General features: G+C 36.0%; 1 protein-coding gene across 1 annotated transcript in view; it reads right to left on the bottom strand.

The window, feature by feature from the left end:
* The window catches only part of PSMD14 (proteasome 26S subunit, non-ATPase 14), a 58,379-nt gene that overhangs the window by 16,289 nt on the left and 18,782 nt on the right, over window positions 1-23,308 (bottom strand). Inside the window, exons 4-7 of the mRNA XM_048869569.2 lie at window positions 14,112-14,183; window positions 13,605-13,724; window positions 12,307-12,377; window positions 11,138-11,288 (exon numbers count right to left, since the gene is read on the bottom strand). Coding sequence (XP_048725526.1) covers window positions 11,138-11,288; window positions 12,307-12,377; window positions 13,605-13,724; window positions 14,112-14,183 — 414 coding nt within the window. The remainder of the gene's footprint in view (window positions 1-11,137; window positions 11,289-12,306; window positions 12,378-13,604; window positions 13,725-14,111; window positions 14,184-23,308) is intronic.

Raw genomic sequence — 23,308 nt, 5'->3', positions numbered from 1 at the left:
TTATGATGGTAGCAGTTATAAATATGCTTTTCCACACTGCAACTCTTTCACTATCCTGACCATTTAATTTCTTCTGGTACAAAGTGTCTCAAGACTTTTCAGAGGTCACTTCAACATAGACAGCTTATAACAAAACCATTAGCAGTTTGGCTAGTTTAAGAAAACCTCTTACTTTCCTTTTTTTTGTTTATTATCACTGCATGAATCTGCGGCATATGATAGTTTATAATTTCTCAGGCTTGTTAAATTCATGTTAAAGGTCTGTTTTCTTGTTGAATAAATTTTGTTCATATAATGCTGCCTATTTCATACACTAAGTCTTTAATAGCACCTTTGGTCTATGCACAACTCACAGATCAAAACAGAGGACTAAAATAGGGGTTGATGATGCTATTTACATGTGTGATTCCTGCTGTCTTCTTGTTAGTAGCTTTAATATAATAGAAGACCCTGTCTGTTTTGTAATTAACACATCTTTACTGGAGAGATATTTGGAAGTGATTGCTGTGAATATACTGGTTAGTAAAATAAACACAATCACACACCACTTTCTGTTATCAGACAAATTTGTGAATTGTACACATTATACTCCAGATCAACAAACTGTGATATAACAGCCAAGTAGAAGAGACATTTATATAACCCTTTATTTTTCTGAAAATATGTATTCAATCTGACCTTGCAAATATAATTAGCTTGTGGGATGTGTGGATTTCAGTACCATGGATGCTTTACTAATTGCAACTCTTGGAAATAGATACTAAATATTTGGAAGCTGCCAATACAAAATAAAAACTGTATCTTTTTGTACATCTGTCTTAGCTACAAGAACCATAATAATCTGAAAAACAATAAAGATGGCATACTTTTTTGCAAGCATGTCGCTCGGTCAATGACCCACAACAGTTTGAGTAATACATTTTGCATAGTCAAAATTCAAATAATCTCCAAACTCAATGTCGTCTGTAATTTTTTGGCTGTATGTATATAGCTATGCTTAATATGATCCAATATGTTATTCACTTTTTTCATGCTTCTATCCTGTGTCTGGCCAATGAGAGCAAATTTTTGATAATGTTAGTTTAAAAAAATCTGTTGCTTTTTTTACTTTACTTTTGTACACTTATTTGAAAAGAAACTTTAAAAACTAGATTGATTAAGATGTTTGATGTTTAATACAAGGACTTTAATTTACAAAGTACTATATAGTCACATAACTGAATATTTTTTAAAGAAAGACATTTTCTATTGCTAATGACAATGAATCTAGTTTATGCAGTGGGGCCCATTTGAGCACAGCTTTGGGGGGTTGGTTTTTGGGGTGGAATTTTTAGTCAAAAGTTCTATATAAAATATTTTAAAGAATGACATATTTCAATTCTCCAAGGTTTTGCAATAGCAAATCTAAAAACTCATTTTATGAAAGCATACCTGTATTTTACATGCCATTCCACACACAGTGACAAATTGCAGACAGAGATAAATTATCCTTGTTATTCAAACTTAAACTTTCCTGACATCAATATTTGTGCAGGAAAAAAAAAATCTATGCAATATGAAAGCTATCTTTAAAAATGCATTGTTACCCTGAAATTCAAGAATCTTGTTATTGTTTGTGGACAAACCTACCAGTGCATAAGAAAAAACTGCAAAAGATATAATGTGGCTATGCCAGGTGTGGAAAAAGAAGTAATGTCCCATCTAAAATATCTTTTATCACCTGCAACTGACCTGTTATCAACTGCTTAGTTTGTTTCTAGATTCTTTAAAAATTAAATTGAACATGTGACCTTAGAAGTGCAGCTAAGGTTTATGACCATTTCGTTATTTATGCTGCCATGCACTGTTAGACAACCACAAGTGAAGAACATCTTCTGTCCCTTGTAAGCCCACAGCATAAAAAATTCAGAGAAATCTTACTTTTTATGCCATTTCCAATGAAAAGCACTAAGAACTGAAACTGACTCATGCCAAATTCATATCGCTGAATTGCTGTGATTGTGAGTTTGAAGTTTGCAACATGGAAATTATTTATAAAATGTCAATTTTATCTCTGGAAAAGATTCCTAGGAGTATGTGCATTTTCTTTCTTCATCCTTGGAGAATTGCTTACTGTGGTCAAATCTGCTGCACAACTTGAATATCCATATTGGGAGGGGGAGACAACTACGGTATAATACATTTATCTTGACAAGTGAGGGCATGCATCCATAACTCAAGTAGCAAAGCCACAAGTTTTAAAGCTATATGCCTTAATGAAGATAAATGGACTATTCCACATTCACCATGGTAAAAGGTATTTAAACATTTAATACTTTTCAATGAAAAGTATACTTGGAACTTTTTTGTTTCAGGAAAGGGAATGAACTGAAATAACCTATAAAAACAGTTTACTAAGCAAGCATTTATCACCTGATTGAGAGCACAGCATATCCAAAAAAAAATCAGAACACTGACACTCACATTAACAATGAAGGCTGTAAATGCAAGTTTTTGGATTTGTAATATTCTATTCAGAAACGACGTTATTTGTGCAAAATACATGATGCACTAACATGAACAAAAATGTTGAGAATGTATAGTTATAAAATTTTCGCTTGCTTTACAATGAAACAGGAAGGAAAAATGGTGATGAAGTTGGAACAATAATATAATTTGTACTTTGTCTAATATTTTGAAAATTTTATTCTGAACGGAAGTACAAATATTAACACAGGTACCTATATCATAATTAAATATGCAGGATCTACTATTACAAAAATGTGATGCTTAAAAAAAGGTCATTCTCTAATAATTCAAGTTATCTGCTTCCTGCTTTTCTTATAAATCAAAACCAAGACAAATTCCCATTTCCCTGTAAGTCAGAGTTCAAGGCTGAAATTTTGCTTAGCTCAGATTAGGATGCCTCAGCCTTTCACCTGTAGGTCACTGCAATGAATCCGTGTTTCACTCAATAGTGATTGAGTTGCTACCATTTGACAGATCTTTGTTGGTTATTTGGCTATTTGTAAAATAAACTGGTGATCCCATTCTAACTCATAGTGGACGGATATCCACATCACAAAACACTATCACAACTGACATTCTTGCTGACAATTTCACTGGGCTTGGTCAATGATTGATCAGGCATGCAGACTGAACTACTCTGACCTCCAGGGACATCACTCTAGATCAGAGTTGAAGTACATTGGTGTGACACTGTTGGGGAAGCCGGTACCAGGTGTAAATAAATGACTTTAGTTTCAAGTTCTCACAATCTGGCCATTTATGGATCTAAAAAGAAAAAAAAAAAATCACAATTACAGAGCAGCCAAAATCTTGTGCTCTGTTCATTCTTGTGATTATTTACTACAGGATTTAAAATAGTAAAGATCACCTAATAAGCAATGCAAAGGTAACTCAAGAAATACCAAGCTTTTTCTTTGGTTGGTTTATTTCTCAACCATTCAATTTTTCTCTCTTCAATCTCTGCAGCTATAATACATACAAGACCAAAAATACTCAAGATCCCTGCAGATTCTTTTCTTTTCAAAAGGGACTATTAGGTCAATAACCTTGCACCTAGGCACCTCCTTTTCAGTCTGTGTGGTGATGCTTAAAAAAATGGATTAGGCCCACTGAATGTGGCATTTTAAAGTAATTTTTACTGAAGATATAATGGGTCTGACAATACAATATCAACAGAACTAATACATGATCATTGACAATGCATAACACTTCAGTGGAAAGGTCAACAATATTTATACGCCTATCGTGCCCAAAATGTGTTAGGCACCGTACAAACATATTGAAAGGCATAATCCCTGCGCTACTACTTGTAATAGTTTCTACCAAAGTTATACATTATAAGGAGTCCTTAATACTTGAGTGGTATAAATTAAAATTTCTAAACAGCAATGTTAGTAAGTCAAACGTTAATAATGAATATTGCATCAGGAAAAAGTAGTCTTGTCACAAAAACAATCAATAGCATGTATTTTTACAAAGCAACAGAAGAGTAATTTACTGTGGAAGTGGTATCAGCAAAATAATTCACAACAAATAGCCACAGAATTAGTATTACAGCCAAGTTGCTAGTGTTTATGTGTTTGGGTCTTGATTTTACTTGGCTGGTTACTTTTTTAAACTTTGGAGGGCCATGGGCAGAGGGGAAAAAAAACAACAACAGACTGCTAGATTAATACTTCCAAATTATATTTTTAATGGCCCATAAGGGGACCGAGAACATAACATGGATGTATTCTTATTCTTCTCTAAATGCACACATATAGACTACCAAAAACTTATCAGATGACTCCAGACTACTTACCAAAAACCAAAATAAAAAACACAACACCAAAAAACTCCAAGAGGTGATTTTAAAGGGCCAATCTCAATTTCCAGTTTCAGGTACTATACCTGTCCCTCCACCAATTCTAATTTTACAGTCATATTATTCTGACTTCTTAAAAATATTCTCTCTTCCATTGCTGTGTGGACACTCCAAACAAACAAACAAAAGGGAAAGACACTGAATATACATAGGAAATGCTAATCCTTACATAAAATAGTGAGGAGCCCATTGAAAACCCTAAGACAGACAGCTATGGCTAAAAGGATGCAGCCTTTCAGGAAACTAACAAAAACTGAGCCTTTAAATTCAGTTGAAGGAAACTATGTTGGAACGGTCTTCAATGCCCTTATTTTATGTAAGGCATAATTGATAATCATTTGACTCCATTAGAGCACTGGATAATTTTCCCAAGTTATTAAGACTTTTTATCGGGGTGGCCAACCTGTGGCTCCGGAGCTGCATGCCACTCTTCAGAGGTTAATATGTGGCTCCTTACTTAGGCACTGATTTCGGGGCTGGAACTATAGATGCCAACTTTCCAATGTGCTGGGGGGTGCTCACTTGTCAACCCCCTGGCTCTGCCCCAAGCCCTGTCCCCACTCCGCCCCTTCCCCTGAGCCTTGCATGCCCTCATCTGATTGCAGTGGGTGGGGGTGGGGGGTGGGAGGAGTAGGTGCTGATTGGTGGGGGCTGTCGGAAGGCGCTGCAGGCTGGGGAGCGGATGTGGGGCTGCTGACATATTATTGTGACTCTTTGGCGATGTACATTGGTAAATTCTGGCTAGTTCTCAGGCTCAGGTTGGCCACCCCTGCTCTATATGGCTATGGAAGATTTAGACACTGAGCTGTTGATTTGCAGCAGAAAGGACTGTCTTGGAGAGCAGTCCAGCTTTCTTTCTTCTTGTTTGGGAAAGTATGTGTTAAGGAAGTCTAGTCTTAAAATATGAAGTTTGAAAATAGCAAAATAAAGTTATGCTATTCAATGTGCACTGTTCAGTGCTGAGAACGAAACAAAGGAAGACAGTCCTGTGCACCAAAGATCTTAACATCTAAGTCAGAAAGAGGCAAAATAATATAGTTCAGATACATAACAGACAGGTTCAAATCAAGATCTAGAAATATATATATATGGCAGAATCAGAGTTCTAGGACTTGATGCAAGAAATTTGTTTTTTAGGAGAGATCTCCATTAAGAAAGGGAGGTCATTTGGCACACACGCAGATGAAGTTGTGGTTAAAGAGATGACATACCATTAGTTTCTGTGTAGTGTTTTATTTCATTTAGTTCAAACTAACCATGACCATTCTTGAAAAGATTAAATCTCATTTATGCAGGATAAAGCAAGCCAACAAAACTCTAAGGGACACAGTTTAATCCAATGTTTTCTATGATAGCTACAGTATGCTTTATCATTCTAAACTGAAACCTGAATAAGCAAACCAATAACAGAGGGAAATATTATGCTTATGATGATCTTGTGGTTAACGCTCTGCATTAAGACTCAGGATATCCGGGTTCAATTTCCATCTCTGCCACAGACCTCCACTGGCAAGTCACTTACATTCTGTGCCTCAGTTTCTCATCTGGCAAATGAGAATGTTTTCTTTCTCCCAACCTTTATGTATTGAGATTGAAGGATATTCAGGGTAGGGACCATGCCTTTTTTCAGAACCTAGCATAATGGGGTCCTGGTTGAAACTTCTAGGTGCTACTGTAAAATAACAATAGTGCATCTCTTAACTCTACTTTGAAAAGAATATGTATCTGGCCTGTTTCATAGCTAATTTGTATAGATTATCCCTTTTCTATGAAAAGAATCCAAAAAACATGAAAGGACTATGCAATTTAGAGTTCATTAGAAACAAACTGGTTGGATGAAGAGCTTTTTGAAAATGGCAAGCTACCCAACATCCTGGGCACAACTTCTGAGGCATCTAAAACATTCTATTTTTGTATCAATCCAAAAACCAGTTTTTTTTCCCCCCGGGCTCTCTTTAATGAGCAATAAACAACAAAATTGCAGTATCTTTCAAGCTCTCATGAATTATCTCAGGTAAATGACAGAAGCACAAGATACTTTATAATATTTGGTTTACCTGACAAGATGCCTAATAGTTTTGTATAATACATGCAGTTTATTTACAAAAGAAGTTTCCTCTCAAAGAAAAGTTGATCCCTTCTGAAAATGCAGATTGCTCTTCTGTTACAAATTATAGGTATTTTCTGTCAGTCAGTCATTTTGACAGTGTCGTTACTACAAGGACTACTACAATGCAATGGACATTTAAACCACTGTTTTCAGAGAGATTTTTATATGTACCCCTGTTTAATATATGAATAATACAAAAAACCGTATTTTGATTTGAGAAACAGATTTCTCACATCAAATATACACCTAATAACAGAAATACTTGGTAAAATACCCTGGAATAATGTCTTAAAGTATCAATCACAGAAAACCAGTAAAGTGCCTTTGGAAAAAACTCACCAGAACTGTTTTCAGTGGTGCCATGGCTTTTAGGTTGCAATTTAAAAATACACTGCAAGGACTACCTATCTACCAGACTTTGGGGGAAGGAGTGACCTGATAAAGACTGATGTTTGGGGTGGGGGGGAAAAGAGGAATTGATTATGTTGGATTTATTGTAGTTATTTTTTGGTTTAGGGATGAGGAACAGCTGCTGATTTTGTAGTTTTTAAAAAAAAAATCTGACAATTTTTGGCAAACACATAGTGAGCTCCGGAGAGACTTAAAAATGTTAGAAATTGAAACAAAAATGTCAATATTTAGCAATTCTACAGAGCTTTTAATGCATGTATTACAGAATGTTCTACAAAGGTGGTTAATCCCTGTTACCTCATTTTACAGATTGGGAAACTGGGGCAAAGAGAGGTTAAATGACAGGTATACAATCACATAAGCAGATCAGCGGCAACAATTAGGAATAAACCTGCATGAGGTCACTTCTCCCACATCCTATTCTGGTGCCTATGTGGACTAAAATGAATTTATTTTCAAATGAATTCAACCCCAGAAATTAATGTAATACTTTCCAAACTCTGGTAACAGTAATCAGCCAACCTTAACCAGCTAACTCAAGCTTCACTCTTGTGCTTTATGTTATGATAAACCTGCTGGGAATTATTATTTTATAGACAGGATACCATTAGACAATACATTAGAATTGCTGGTACACAGTTATGGGGAAAAGTTGTGATAAACATTTAATGATATAGATTTAAAGTAATGAAAATCCCACCGCACTTTATGAAAGATATGAATAAGTTGGAGAATCAAGAGGATAGCAACAAAAATTATAGGAAGTTTAAAAAAATGTGACCCATAAGGAAAAGTTGTAAGAATTGGCCACGGTTAATCTAAGGAAGAGAAGGCTGAGGCTTCAAATACGTAAAATGTTGTTGTAAAGAAAACAAAGTGATCAATGGTTTTCCATGTCCAAAGGTAGGACAAGAAGTAATCGTCTTAGTTTAGAGCAAAGGAGATTAGGTTAAATATTAGGGGGAAACGGTCTAAATACAGGGATATTTAAAGCACTGGAGCATGTTGCCTAAGGAGGTTGCAGAATCCCTGTTACGGGAAGATTTTTAAGAACTAGTTAGACAAACACATGTCTGGGATGGTCTGGATATACTTAATCCTGCCTCAGCATGGGGAGATTGATTAGATGACCTCTGAGGGTCCAAGCCCTATATTTCTATTATTCTATGTTTTCAAACAGCACCTTTAAAACACACCCTAAAAGTTAAATTTCAATTTAAGCCATGTCTACATTAAAAACTTCTGCTGGGTAGCTGTGTTGGTCAAGGGTATGAGGAGGAATGATCTGTGATCACAGTATGATCACAGCAAAATGGTGGGTTCAGTTGATTTCCATAGGCCAAATATCTTTTAATATGAGCAGCACTGCAAACTTCAACTGTTTAAAAAATCATGAGATAGGTGCCCCCCGCAAAATTATGCAACTGGTTTAAAATAATAATGTGAAGAGTTATTTTTATGTGCCTTCTGGTTTTGCTCCTTTAAAGCACACTCTGGTCATGTTTTCAAGCTTTTTGCCACAACCATGAGGAATAGAACCATTTTTTTTTTTTTAAATGAAGGCTGAGACTTATTTAATCATTTGACTTCAGGAGATGGAGCTTTAAGATAAACAATATTGCAAGACTTGCAATATAAATCACAAGAGTTGGTAACAATGACCTCACTGCATGTTGTGCAGTGGGAATTGTTGTCTGGCTTGTAGGAAAAGGTGTCTCCCCTTTAGAGGCGAAATATCTGAAGAGTGATTTGCTGCAGGAGCTTCAAACCAGATCAGCATGGGGACACGGACCCATGCCCCACACAGGGGACCAGAAGAGAACAGACTATTTAGGTCCATGCCCGTGCAGGAAAAGCCCTCTTTTACCTGGATCAGGGATAGTAGCACCCACACTCCCACCCATGAAAGTAGTTAAATACCAGGTTTCGTCATGATTCACTGTGGGCATAACACTAGTCACGCTCCTTTCTCAAAGATCTGGGGAGGAATTTTTCCCTCAACAGATTGGCAGTTTAGCTGGTGTGAACATGAAACAGGGATTAGGCTATGATGTCGCAACTCATTACGTAAGTGTGGGGCAGATGTCCAGTGCAGGTACTCCGTAGGGAAAAAATGCAGCGATCAGATAAAATAGATTGGTGAAGGATTTAAAGGAGTTATTCTACAAAGGAGAGGAATTTGGGGGTGGAGGGTTCATGCATCTATAACTGGTATGGCAGGGACCCAGCCCTCTCCATCCTTATTCAAAGGGGGAGTGAAGTCCCAGTAGCTGGTTGGCTGGCAACCAGAATGGGTTAAGGGAGAGCGCTTTTAGTATTTTCAAGAGCTCCAGCAGCTCGCACACCACAAGGTATATGTAAATTATTATGGAAATACTGACACTGTACACTTTTACCTGCCAGATACTTCTTGACATTTAGGAATAAAGTTGCATAATAAACCACATCCAGTGTCTCCTATCCTCCCTTCTAGCATAGTCGGACAACGTCATAAGAAAAGTTGTGAACTATTTTTATATTTACAAAAAATACCAGACTACACCTGCACTACCTCATATTCAAGATTAGGAAAAATAAAAAGATAACAGAAAAAGTCAAAGTCTAGTTTCTCCCCCAAAGATGACATTCACAGTTACAGCAAAGAGTAGATAATACACTTGGTCTTAATAAGTGCTGTAGAACAGCAGTGTTATTTACTGTGAAGATAACATATTTAGCAATTAATTTAATATTAACTCTGATCTAATTTAAAAATGCAGCAATAGAATACATGTTATTTGACTTTGATACAATATAAAGCAACCTGTCCTGATTTTTATAACACAGGAAGAAACAAAGAGAAAATACATACTGATGACTAAGGAAATCTTGTACATATTTTATCAAAATATTTCACTTTTCCCTCCAACATATCAGTTATGTAATCAGGAATTTAAGACATTTGGGTCAATTTAATTTCTTTTTAGTATTTTCTAGAGCTCCAGAAGCTTATTTGTTTTTAAATCACTTATATTTTGGTTTGATGAATACTTATATAGGCAAGCTTTTCGCTTTGAAAAAAACTAAGAATAGACCCCAAATTTAGAATGGACCCCAGTTTTGCTCAGTCATAATGATCTGATGTCAAAGAGTTCACATATAATTTTATAACAGATGAGCACTCTGAGGTAATGGTAATATTTAGATGAGCTGGTGGGTAGCTTTAATATAATCTTGCTATATAACTACTGTATTTCATATACAGAAAACAAATATTTTCAAACTATTTATAAAATTATATTAATGTCATACATCTATATTAGGATTTATTTTAAATAATTGGTCTACAGTACAATGGAAGTGCATGCTCAAACAAAACATCTCAGCAGTATTTTAAAGCAGTAACCACCTAGCCAATTTCTGTACGTTCTGTAGTTTTTCTAATCCACTCTCCCTGTGGTTGAGCAAAATCGAATTGCCTCTCACATTTGCAGACAGCTCTGTGAAGGTGATAATAGAGCTGCTCCCTGCTGTCATGAGGCAGGAAATAGGAAAATGGCATATGGGGCTAGAAAGAAATAAAAAAAGAACTAAACAAGAACAAAAGAGATTTCAACAAAGGACAACTATAACCCAATGTACTTTGCAAGTTAATCTTTTCATAATCATTTAACATACTTAATCATTCATCTGCATTTTTACTCAAATATCTAAATGGCTGAGACCAAGTCTTTAGGGAAGTTTTTATTGTCTAAAACATTTGGAATGCAGATACCACCAGAAACTGTCATGTGCAATGCTTATAAAATAAAGCACTATTTCTGCTCATGTTAGGGGCTGAACCCTTCCCAATTTGCGATTAGTAAGCTTTAACTATCTGTCCAAAATTTAATATCTCAAATTTTAAAACACTATAGACCGGGATTATCTGTTTATTCAGAAAAAGGCTCAAATGGTAGAAGTGTTGAATGGTTCTTGAATAGCAAACAGATGACTTGGTTAGAACTGATTATTCCAAATATATAATATGGCTTACGGCTACAGGCTTGCTCAGGGACTTTTGATGCAAGTGTTGGAACAAATGAAAATGGTACACTTTCAGTAGAGTTTTTTGATTCATTTATAACCAGACAGAATATTTAAATGAGTCATTGAGATTTTTTGAAATGTGGGTCCAACATTCAAGAACTAATATGCATTTTATAGCGTTTTTATTTTAAATCTTAGTTAAGTAAATTAAAAAAATTTTAAAAAACCTACTGTACCTTTCCTTTTACGCTCTGGATAGGATCCACCACCACAGCTACAGCTCTTTCCGATAGAGCTTCAAAGCTCTGCTGAGTATTGATATCCACACCAGACAGCCAACAGCCAAAGCCAGGATGACTATGATACCAACCAACAACCATCTCAGGCCTGAAACGAAGAGGGCATTTAGAAATTCCTAGCAATAAAAACCTATGATATGAAAAGAAACATTGAAGTAACAGGGTATCAATTAGGATGAGAAAAGACACACAGGTGTGAAAAAAGCACCATTAGAAACATTTAAATTACTCACCATCGTATGGTGAAAACATGGAAATGAATAAGTGCGACAAAGGAGTGTTATCATTAAGGGATGCACATTAGCAGTGGTAGATCAAGCTTTCAGTTTTTCACCCTGTTACCACACCTTCCCTGAACCAGTTTTTACCCTTTCAGCTCAAGTAAATATCTATTCTTTAACTCCTTGGAGTCAGGAGTTGAATTTTCACGGCAGAAAGTCCATTTCAGACATGGACGGCAGGAACAAACGGCGGGAAAGGATTAATATCAATTAAACCAGCAGTAGAACTAGAAACTCAGTCAAAAAGCAATTTGCACTGTTCTGCTCAGCTGCTGAGCCTTTTGCTAACATTAATTTTGAAGTTTTTTCCACAGTAAAAGAATTTGAGGAAGCAGATGACAACTGTTGAGAGTTAGAGTAAAATAAAAATTTGTTTAAACACGAAGATGCTTTTTATCAAAATGTTTTTTCCCCCTTTCTTTTATATACTAAATGTAACTGTACGCCTGTAAATAAAGCTAAAATACCCAAAGTAATAATGCTTTCCTATTTATAAAGTACAAACATTAGTTCCTTTAAACTGAGTTATTTTCTAGCAACTCCATATACTAACTAGAGGGGCATTCAAACCGAGGCTTACTATTATGATAATAAGAGAAGGAAGTTTATGACACTCATCTGGATCTGAAGTGTATCTCCTGAAAACCATGGGGAGAAGTGGGTTGTATAAGATGCGATATTCATCATAATATTAGGTCAATTATTACTGTTTAACATTAACAAACACCCCACAGATCACAGGTCTTGCATGTAGTATATGGAATGTGAAGCCTAACCCACACAGTACGCCACTTAAACTTTCAGATGTTGCTTTGAAACAGTTACCTTCCTGTCTGTTTCAGCATATCCAACATTTTGGCTTGAAATACAGGATCAACTGCCTCTACACTGACACCCTGATTTTGGAAGAGAGACAGCATTAGTGTATTTACATATAAAGTAATTTAAAAGATAAACATGCATGCAAACAGAAACAAACAAACAAACTCTTACTGCTCTGACATAAAATGATCTAATAGCTTCACTAATGATGAGACATTACTCTTCTCAGTTTTATTCAAGTTTGTCTACTCGGATTTTTTGGAAATTATGTAATTTTTAAATAAATCAAAGTTCTAGCAGAGCATTATTTAAATATAACAAATCTATTCCTGTAGTTCCTTGAAAAAAAAAAAAAATGTTGAGTTTTCTGTTTAGTAGGGTATTTTGGGTGAGCACTACCACCAACCATGCAAAAAAACCAATTCATCTGTTCTCTCCATTTCTAGTTTGTGCACACTGCTTCCTGCTGCTTACTGCCAGCCCAGTTTCAGGTCCGTTGCCACTGGTAAGGGTAAATACCCTCTTGCAGAGCCTGGCAAAGGGCATACACCATCAACAAAGGCAGTGAACTGACTATGTAGAACATGCTAGCCAATGCATAAAATAAACTCAGAAAGAATTCTTTAATATTTCAATTATATGTAATCTTGATGGCAATTAAGGAAACTGCCTCTTTAATTAAGACCAATATTTCATTCAACCTACACACAGTGCCACTATAAATTTCAATTCCAGCTCCCAGTTCATTGCCCTCTTTTAATAAAATTCAATTTCTTAACCTCAAGTAAAACCAATCACCTTTCCACACAAAGGAAATATCATCTAACAGTCGTGCCACTAGAGTACAAATTCTGCCCCAGAGAAGTGATTCAAATTCACAGTTTCAGCAGTGCCACTACAGTTAAGGGCATGGCATCATTTCCATCAAACTCTTACTTTCCAGAGTTTGCAATGTGGCCTTAATACCTCCATCAGTACTGCAACTGGATATACAGGTCTTGAAGTCACCAGTTTACAAACTTTAAACACTGGGGTACTATAGCTATGGACAGCATAAAGGCCTTAGTTAAGGACTTAGTGGGAGCCATAGGTTTGACTTAAACCCCTAACCAAGTTCAACTTAAACATTTTCTTAACAGACTTTAGACATTTAATATGGGCATAATCCAGACACCGATATCATTAGTAGTTTTTCATACCTTATGTGTGTTGGGATGAGGGGAAGGAAAAACATAACATGATGTACAATTATTTAATGTGAGAGAAAACATTTACTCTAGTTCCTACTGAAAAGTACTCACTGTTCCTGATTGTGGCATAGCAAACACATCAATCACTCTGACGGTATAATCATCAACAAATTCTCCAAGCATCAGACCCATAACTTCCATAGGAACACCAGCACGACCATGTTTCAACATCTAGAAGGGAGACCAAAAGTTACAATGACATACTATGGTATTATTTACAAGAGATTCAGGGTTTGATTTGGGATAGTTCTGCCTCTACCAAAATGCCACTGTTCTTATTTTTATTTTACTCATTAGTTAACAGCATGTTGCGTGTTTTGAAAATGTAAAGCTTTGGAATAGTGCTAAGAATAATACAAGCAATAAAGATTGGTGGCAAGAAAATAACTGGAACATTTACAGTAAGATTCTATAACTACATTTAAACAAATAATCCAGTCAAAAACCAAGTTGTCCACACTACAAGTCTATAAACTTTTTACACTTTATGGAATACTAGACAAAGATAATGCTTTATATCTTAAGTGCTATTTTCAGTAAAGACTGTAGAATACTTACTTTCAGCAGTGCAAGGGAAGAGATATAAACCTGTTCTGCTGTATCCACCGCAGGAGCATCTGTAGGTGGCCCCTACAAAACAGAATAAATTATTAACTATTTACTCCACATTTATTGCATCATTTTCCAATTATTTCTATTTTATTTTGCACAAAATTCTAAGACTAAGAACACTGTGCACCTGACTGTGCTTTTATGTACAGTAAATCCATTGGTTGCAGTGTTTACAATGAAAACATACAGCACTTTTTTTACACTAACCTATTTTGCAACTTAGGGGAACTTACCTATGATATCTAGATACCTAGCCAGAAATCAAACAAAATAAACTGGTAAATATTGTGCTGGGTGCAAACCAGTTACAAAACATACGGAATCAGTGACGAGTTTCCATTAGTAAGAGTTAAGTCTTTCAGCAATGCTAACCTTCCTCAGCTGTAAAATATCTCCAATTCACCAATTAACTATGTGTTTCTTACAGTGGTGTGAATGTAAATGCTGCTGGGCTAGCATGATTAACTGGCACCAACACAAACAGCAGTTTCCCTTTGCTTCATCTGTTTTCAGTTAAAGACGACTTGCAGATAAAGGCAACAGGAGCACTTTTCAGATACACTGGTACAGTGAACATAAAATGGATCTCCAATCCCTAGGTGGAAAAGCTGTGAACAAAACACTTCGCTCTTTGCTTTATGAGTTGTTATTCAAAAATTAGCACAATTGTCCCAGGTGTGAATGATTGGTTGAGGAAGGTATTGTGTACTGCTGAAATGGAAAAAAAGCAGGCTATCTGAAGATAAAACTATGCAGTTTTTGGGAAGTGAGGGACAAGATGACCTTCTCTAGACAACCACATCTCATTTTATCCCTTTACCACCCAAGTCATAGTACTTCATTAGTCAAATGTGTTTGTATTACAGTCTTCGTAAAAGGAGACAACAGGGTACATTTACTCTTAGTAATGCTGTGTAAATGTGGAATAACTAGAAAAAATTCCAATGAGGAAAAAAAAAAAAGTCCAGTCCATGATGCGTGAAGGGAAAAGAATTATATGAGACTGTATGTTATAATTTTGGAAGGCATTCCAATGCCAAAGTGATGAGCACTGTTTAAAGACTAGATTTAGACAACTTCATTAAATAACTCCTCACTTTTAGAGTGAAACAGTAATATTGGAACGACATGCTCCCAACACAGATCCAAGTGAGACCTATTGACCAGCCTTATGGGCCATAAAATCTGAAGATAAAGTCAAGAGCTAAAACTACTAGTAAATTCAGTTTGTATAAAAACCACTCACCTATTGTATCTACTTTCATTTGTGTATGTACATCTCTCTCTCTCTCACACACACACACCCCCACCTTGGCATGTTATAAGGTAATTTATACAACAAGAAGGATTTTTTTCTGTGGAACATTTTAATAATAAATCCGGATGACTTCCTCCACTACAAATTAGTTTTCTCCTCTTTACTTCTGCCATCTTTCTGGTCAACCAGCAGTAGTCCTATACTCCTTGATCCCTGCATCCACAATTCTATATACCTATTTGCCACCATTGACTCTTTACTCCAGTTTCCTGTCCTGGCTGGCATTGTTCCCCAGATTAAAAAAGATAAGGTCCTGGCCACACTACTGCACACAGCCAACTATCAAGACTGCTTACTTTACAATTTCATCTCAAAGCCACATCAGAAACACCAGCTAAAGTCAAGACTCTCCTTTTCTGAAACAGTTGAGCTTCTTGGGCAGTATATCAGACACCACTTTTCTAAGGAATAGTAGCAAAAGGTGGTCCAGGACTTCATTTTGGATTGCTGGCGCATTTCTTGAGACAGACAACTCAGATTTATGTTCCCCACTCTCTCCGACTCAGCTCTCACATGCCCCTTAGAACAATCAAAGGGCATAAAGATCCTTCTTCGTTACAACAGGATACGTAATAGTCATGGGTGGTTTAACTTACATTTTTATAGTTGAGCTGCTTAAGCTCCCTGTCTTGCCCTTCTGGAGATCAAGAATAAACAGTGTGCTACCTGGTAATGGACTGCCTTCTTTATCATCTTGACTGTGGATGAATGTGCTTGATGTCTCTGGATGATATTGCCGTGATAGAGTAGCTACATCACTTACCCAACATCTAACTCACTGTTTGTGTGGTGCCACCAGAAGAAGTCTCCTTCCTAAAACTCTCATCCCTCCCTCTTCACTTCTAGCCTGTTAGAGGCTACAGTCAACAGTGTCATTCTTGAAATTTTGTCCTCCATCTTTCACAACTCCATTCTCCCCTCTATTTTTTCCTGTTACCTCTCTGGCCATTCCATCATCTTTCAGTGGGTTTTCCCTAGGTCACCCAGTAAATCTTTAGTCTGAAACTTATAACTGAAATTATGTGAATGGGTGATCTCACTTACAGAGAAGGGTGCTGAGGAAGAAAAGTAGTGGACTAAGATAGGACCTTGTGGGGACCCCCACAGAAAGTGAGGGAGTAGGTATTTTTGGAATTAGCGGGATGAATTTGAGAAAGGGAAAATATAGCTTGAATAAGTCTTTTGCAGTATGATTTATTAGGCTGTGGAATAATAAATATCTAGCTCTTGTATAGTGTTTTCATCAGCAGATCTCAAAGTGTTTTACAAAAGGTCAACATCGTTATCCCCATTTTATAAATAATGAAACTGAAGCACAGGGAGGTTAAGTAATTTGCCCAATAACTGTTCCAACAATACCTTCCCTGTCTCAACCCTCCCACAGGACTAGCCTAAATAATCTGCCTCACCCCAGGTACAAACCTAAATATTATTTACCCTCTCCCCCATAGGCATTACTTGGCCAAGTTGCACATTAACATTCAATCTTTCCCCAGGAAGGTCCCGATTAGCAAGGCATATGCTTAACTTTAAAGTGGGGCTGTCAATTAATCACAGTTAACTCACGCGATTAACTCAAAAAAAAATTAATCGCAGTTTTCATTGCACAGTTAAACAGAATACTAACTGAAATGTATTAAATATTTTTGGATGTTTTTCTACATTTTCAAATATATTAATTACAGCACAGCATACAAAGTGTACGGTGCGCACTTTGTATAAAATGGTGTTGTATAAATGGTATATTATATTAAAATTTTATTAACAGTGCGATTAATTGCACGATCAATTGCAATTAATTTTTTAAATTGTGCGATCAATCACGATTAATTTTGTTAATCACTTGACAGCCCTACTTTAAAATCAATAGGACTTCAGCATGTGCTTAACTTTAAGCACATGCTTAAGTGTGGCCCTGAGTATTGAGGTTTCCTTGAATTAGGGACACAACCAAAAAAAAAAAAATCATTCTGCCAGCCCCTTATCCATTTTCGCTGTTCTTCCCTGATACCTCTTGAATTAGCCTAAGCTTTTGGAAAGGAGTTGGCCAGAAACGAGCACAAGATTCCATGTGTAGTCTCTCACCAGAGCCATATAGGGAGGGATTTTTACATCCTTGCTCTGCAGTGTGAATCCTCTCTGTAAATAGCCCAAATCTGTACTGGACATTTTGCTAATACATTTCATTGCAAACTCATGTCTAATTAGGTTCCCACCATCCCTACATGCTATTCAGCATTATTGCTATTTTCCAGTTATCTGTGTTTTTGCTTTATTTGGCAAAAGATGTTTTACCTTGCATTTTCCCTAGAATGAATCTCATGTTACTTTCTAATCAGCGTTGGTCCCTTTGCACTATTGCTTTGTCCTCCGGTGTTCAGAGCTCCACAAAACATACGATCATTTGTGAATTTCGTTAATATGGTGTTTACTCTCTTCTAGGTCATTAAAAAGATGTTAAACACTGGACCTAATACTGATCCCTGTGGTACCCTACGTGACAAATTGCCATGTATTACTTTCTACATGTGGTTCTTTAACCAATTGACAGTGTTCTGATGCAAGTGATTCAAACTAATTTTGGGAGCAGGAATTAGTGATACAGAATATCAAATACTTTATTAAAGCACAAACATCTACTTTTCTTTCATCCACTAATCTTGTAATTCTATCAGTTTGTCTGGCATAATGTATTCTTAAATCATGCTGCTTTTGCACATAGTTTTTATCCACTAGATGTTGTGGGAGGTTGTTTTTTGTTTTTTAAAATCACTACATACTCAACTACTGCATTAAGAAGAGAAAGGCTTTTGACATGGTGACTGCAAGGAATACTTTAAAAAAAATTGAAATAAACTAAGGAGGTACCAATCCTCTGGAAAAGTAACTCTTCAGTTCACCGACTTTTTCAAAATAGCCTTTAAGGTTTATAATGTTGGTTTTCTAATTCTCTTAATGCTTCCATGTGTTGAAAATTAAGTCAATTCAGACGCCAGAGTGTGATCCACAAGTGGCTGCCATTCTAGCCTGTGCACTTGAATAGTGGTCACAAGTCCATTGCATCTGGTGTCTGGGTGAACAGTTCAGATTCCAAGGAACCCTCCTCTGGCCCATTCACACTGCAGCCTTCCAGAGGCCTGTGTACCCCTTCTGTGAGCTCCAAGACTGAGAGCCTCACGGGAACCTTCATACCAGGTGCAAATGTCACCCTTAGTAAATTTAACTGCCTGCCAGCTTGAGTGAAGGGGCACTATATTGATGAACCTTACTGCTAAATTAAATGGTGCATCAAACCTGAACTTTTAGATATTTACAACTTCATTATATAAGCAGATAATCAGCAAAAGAAAAATGTGCTTTTGCTCCTTTTTGCTGTTTAGAGATAGCCAGAAGAGTCCCCTCCAACACCCTAAAAATTCTTTATTGTATTTCACATGAGAAATAGGAAATATTACCTTCCCCTATTCCTACTGGATAATTTCTTGGGAAAACAGGAGAGTGAATGGGGGTTATAACATCACAGGAGACATATATGTGAGAAATTCCTTCATTTGTTTTTATAAATAAGGACAATACAATCACTATAAAAAGTCAAAGGAAAACAGTTTTTAAAAAAAATCTTTAGCTACCAATACATACGGCAAGCACAAAGCATTCCACAACATTAAAATCAATCGGGGGGGAGGGGGGGAATAGATGCTGCTACCTCTAAACGGAATCAGTGAACTGACTTGCCTTCAAGCCAATCGTCTCATCCATAAGCACAACCAGTCTTTTTTTTTAATAAAAGCTATCACTTAGAGAAATTAGGATTACTGGTAAACTTGCATCATGAATAAGCATTTGTTTGGTCTCTTATTTAAGTGAAGCAAAATTAAGTTTTCAATAAGTGTTCTATGAACAGAACGGGAGGATAAACTAAATGAGGGGTTATTTTTCTTTTACATGTTTAAAATATGATCCAGTATAAGAAGCTGTGACTTTTACTTGGACAGCCTTTGTTGATTAAGTGTTACATAAGGCATTTGCCATTATAACAGCAAGAAAACTAATGCCTCAAAGTGTTATCTATTCAGGCCTTTTAGCAAATTTGTTAACACTTTTAGGTATATTAAACTCCACCTTTCTCTTAGTGTGAACTGGTATCAATTTAGCCTATTTTATTACGTTATTAAAATACCTGCTGATTAAATGTGAAGTGTCATTTTCGAGCACTACCTGTCACTTATACTATTTGTTTTACATTTCTTTAAAATATGTATATAAAAGTGGACTTGAGATCGATAGCAACTGTGAAAGAAATATTTCAGACATTTTCTATTGTTTAATTCTATGTCAATACTGCTCTATTGTCACAATAATTGTATAAAAGTTGGATTTTAAATGTGTCTCATTTCAACAAAGAAGGGATTTCAACAAAAAAGCCCCATTTGACCAAATGGGTACAGCTGTAAAAAGATGCAATGAGGTAAGATCATGATGTACAATATATTTCTTTGAGGTGATATCCAACAACGATGAATTCTTACATAAAATATAATATCTGATGCATACAACACCTCAAATTTTTACAACTGGCACCATTTAAAATACAAAAAACAAGACAAACACACAAATATCCAAAGCTACAGTGTTTATTTCTTAACCAGCAAGGTAAGAAAACCTTTTAATACTTTAATTTTGTGAGTATTAAACAACTAGTGTGAAAAACAAGCGGCATGTAAACTATTTCTACTGCCTCTGCTTCAATGACTAGCTGAGGACACCTGTTATAGGAGGTGTTAATTGGCAATAGGAGTACAAGTCAGAAGCATGTTCCCCATCGTCCTAACCCAGCAAGGCTAGGTCATTAAAGTGGAAATGAATTCTTTCATGCTGACTTAACCCTTTGGAGTACATAACTTCAGCTGTTACACCTAAAGACAATTGAGGGAGATTAATTTAAAATCTGTATTACTTCTGAACGTGGACAAAAGCATTTTCACCACTCGCTCCAAAAGAAATCCTCTGGACAAAAGTCCCTGTGCACGTTATATAGGAGGGAAAAGTCACCAGGGCACAAATGCAACACCTACTACTGTGGAGTAAGAATTATTTTGCTTTTCATATTGAAGAGACTCTTGAAAGAGTAAGCATTTTAAATGACTTGGAACTACTATATTTTCTAAATGTAAATCAAACAGACTAAGGTTCAGAAACAGTGAGTAAAATGTAACACGTTGTAGACCGTTACTTGCCAAAAGTGCATAGGAATATGACAATTTACAGAGAGATGTACTAGTGATAGTACAAAAGCTACATATAATTGGTTAGTTGGACTTCATAAATTCCTTTTAGGTCTGCTAATGTACACTGTACACTCTGATGATCAATTGGCAAAAAAAAGCTAAGACTCCTTTAATGGTGTCATCTCACTTACACAGTAATTCCTAGAATTAAAATATAAATCCAAGAAAAATAAAAATGAAGCTTGAACCCAGGGGTACAATTTTTGCTGTGAAATAATCAGAATATGTATTATATGAAAAGGTAATAGAATATACTTGAATTAAATATAGATGTTTTATTCAGTCCCCATGATAAAGGGTAAAACTTCAGATTTCAACAGTTCCCTTCATATAATGCACCAGAACAAAAAAAAAACAAAAAAAAACATATATTGCAGATCCTGCAGTATAGCAAATTAATAGCCCTCTAACACCAGTGAAGTCATAGAATGAAGACTTCTGGAATGAACAACAAATCAGGAAACACCAGAGGAATTTACAGAGGGAAAACAAATTTTAGAAGTAAAATTAAAATTCATGCTGAACCATCCGCACAGTCTGCATAGTGGGCATTCAGCATATTTCATTTTTACCTCTCTCGTTTCTTGCAAATACTTCTTAATCTACCAGACAACTTCTGCAAGTAAGCACTATGTCTAGAAACATTTTGTACCAAACAAGCAAACAAACATGCTATAGCTATAAAACACTACATATTTATAAACAAACCATGGTCTCTCTAGTTGATTCACATACTATCAGAAAGAGAAAATTATAGAAATGTTTGCAGTTAGTCATTTATCGTATATTGATCCTCCAACTGGAGCACTAATCTTGGGCAAACATCAAGGCCTCTGCTGGTGTTTTAAAGCACGTACTGTGATGAACCCAAAACTAGCTGGGATAAGATAAAACTGCACAAGAAAATCCAGTGTCTCTCAGTACATTTGCCAATTGCCCATCTCCTCTGCAAAAAGATAAACCTCAATAATTCAGGTATACCCCTAGAGCAAAACTAAGGTAACTAAAATTAATAGCAACTCTAGCTGTACTAGGAATAAAAAGTGTCTCATACCATCAGTCTTGCATATAAAGAATGGGGAATATAACATTATGTCAGGAAGCTTTGGCAGGCTTCAAAACATGAGCAGTTAAACTGGCCTGCGACAGTAACTCAAACTCGTAGAAGCTTTGGGTCTAAAAACAGCAGCTTTAAGAATATTAAGTAATTTTTCCAAGTGTGCAGTCTATATCTCTTACGGGGTAACTGCAGAGAGAGAGCCAGGTCAGACTTTTTCCATAACAGAAGTATAAAAAGGTTAAAATGAGCACGAAAAAACATGCAAATTATTTGGTATCAGGTGCTAGCTGATCAATCCAAAGTTTTTAATTTTGACTAGTTTGCACAAAAATTCTTCTTTGCCTCTGCTAATATCTTCTAAATGAGAGTTTTAAGGAATTGGTTGAGCTACCCTTTCAGAAAGGCCTAAGTACAGATTCTATTTCCTATAAACCTTAAGAATTCAATTAGGTTTTGTTCAACTGGTGACCAAGAATTTTTCTTCTTTTGAATAGATGTTAAAAGTTTATCTTACAAAAAATAGTGTTCATATGTCCTGAAGCTGCTAGACAGACAAGATCTAGAAAATGATTTTACTCATGTGCTTTTTATTCTTCATTACAGTTTAAATTACTGCCTCATGCCCTTCTCACTATAGACTAAACACTAGGGGATCCAAAGGTCCAATCAGATTAAGCAATGCCTTTGTGCCTACGGGATCAAAGTTAAGCTTGAAATTTGATCTCAGTACAATTTATTTTAAAGATGACCAGCCAGAATCCCAATTAGCCTGTTTTATTACAAACAAACAGCTTATTTTCAATCATTAAAAATGTATCTATACTGCAGAATTAGTTATACATATACATTACTTTAAGGGAGTCTATAATCCTTAAAAGATATTTTTGAATGTTGTTAACAAAATGTATTCAAATAAAGTATCCACCTGACTGCAGCTATTTCCAGTTTTCTTGTATTGTTCAAATCAAAAACTCAAGTAGTCACTAAAACAGTGTAAGGAAAGTAAGGCCAGACAACGGTACTTGCAGTCATTACTGCCTCCTACTCATTTTCAAAAATGTAAAGCAAATTTCCAGAATATAATAAAACTTCATTAAGATGGAATTAAGGTTGTAAATATCAGAGGAGGGTGGAGGTGGAAAGAACCCCTGAGAATGCCATAATTCTCACACGCACAACACAAGATCATACTCCTCATCCAAAAATGCTAAAAAGCCTGGAAAATTCAGAGTTAAAGTTCTGGATAAAGTTAAGAAAAATACAAACGATTTAACAACTGTTAGAAATTAGTTTTGCAAAGTTCCTGTATTCCTGCCTTCAAGATTCCTCCCTCACTGCCCAAAGGGATTGTGTGTTTATTTCTTGGCTAGAGACCACATCCTCAGTGGGTATGGGGAAGAGAGCCTCAAGGCAAATAATGGAATTTAGTGTGTATAAACTTATATCCACGCAGAATTTCAATAGGTAAACCCAGGTT

Source organism: Caretta caretta, chromosome 11 (genome assembly GCF_965140235.1).
Source record: "Caretta caretta isolate rCarCar2 chromosome 11, rCarCar1.hap1, whole genome shotgun sequence".
Taxonomy (NCBI): domain Eukaryota; kingdom Metazoa; phylum Chordata; order Testudines; family Cheloniidae; genus Caretta; species Caretta caretta.
Note: the sequence above shows the minus strand (reverse complement) of the source record. Positions and strands in the feature narration are given on the sequence as shown.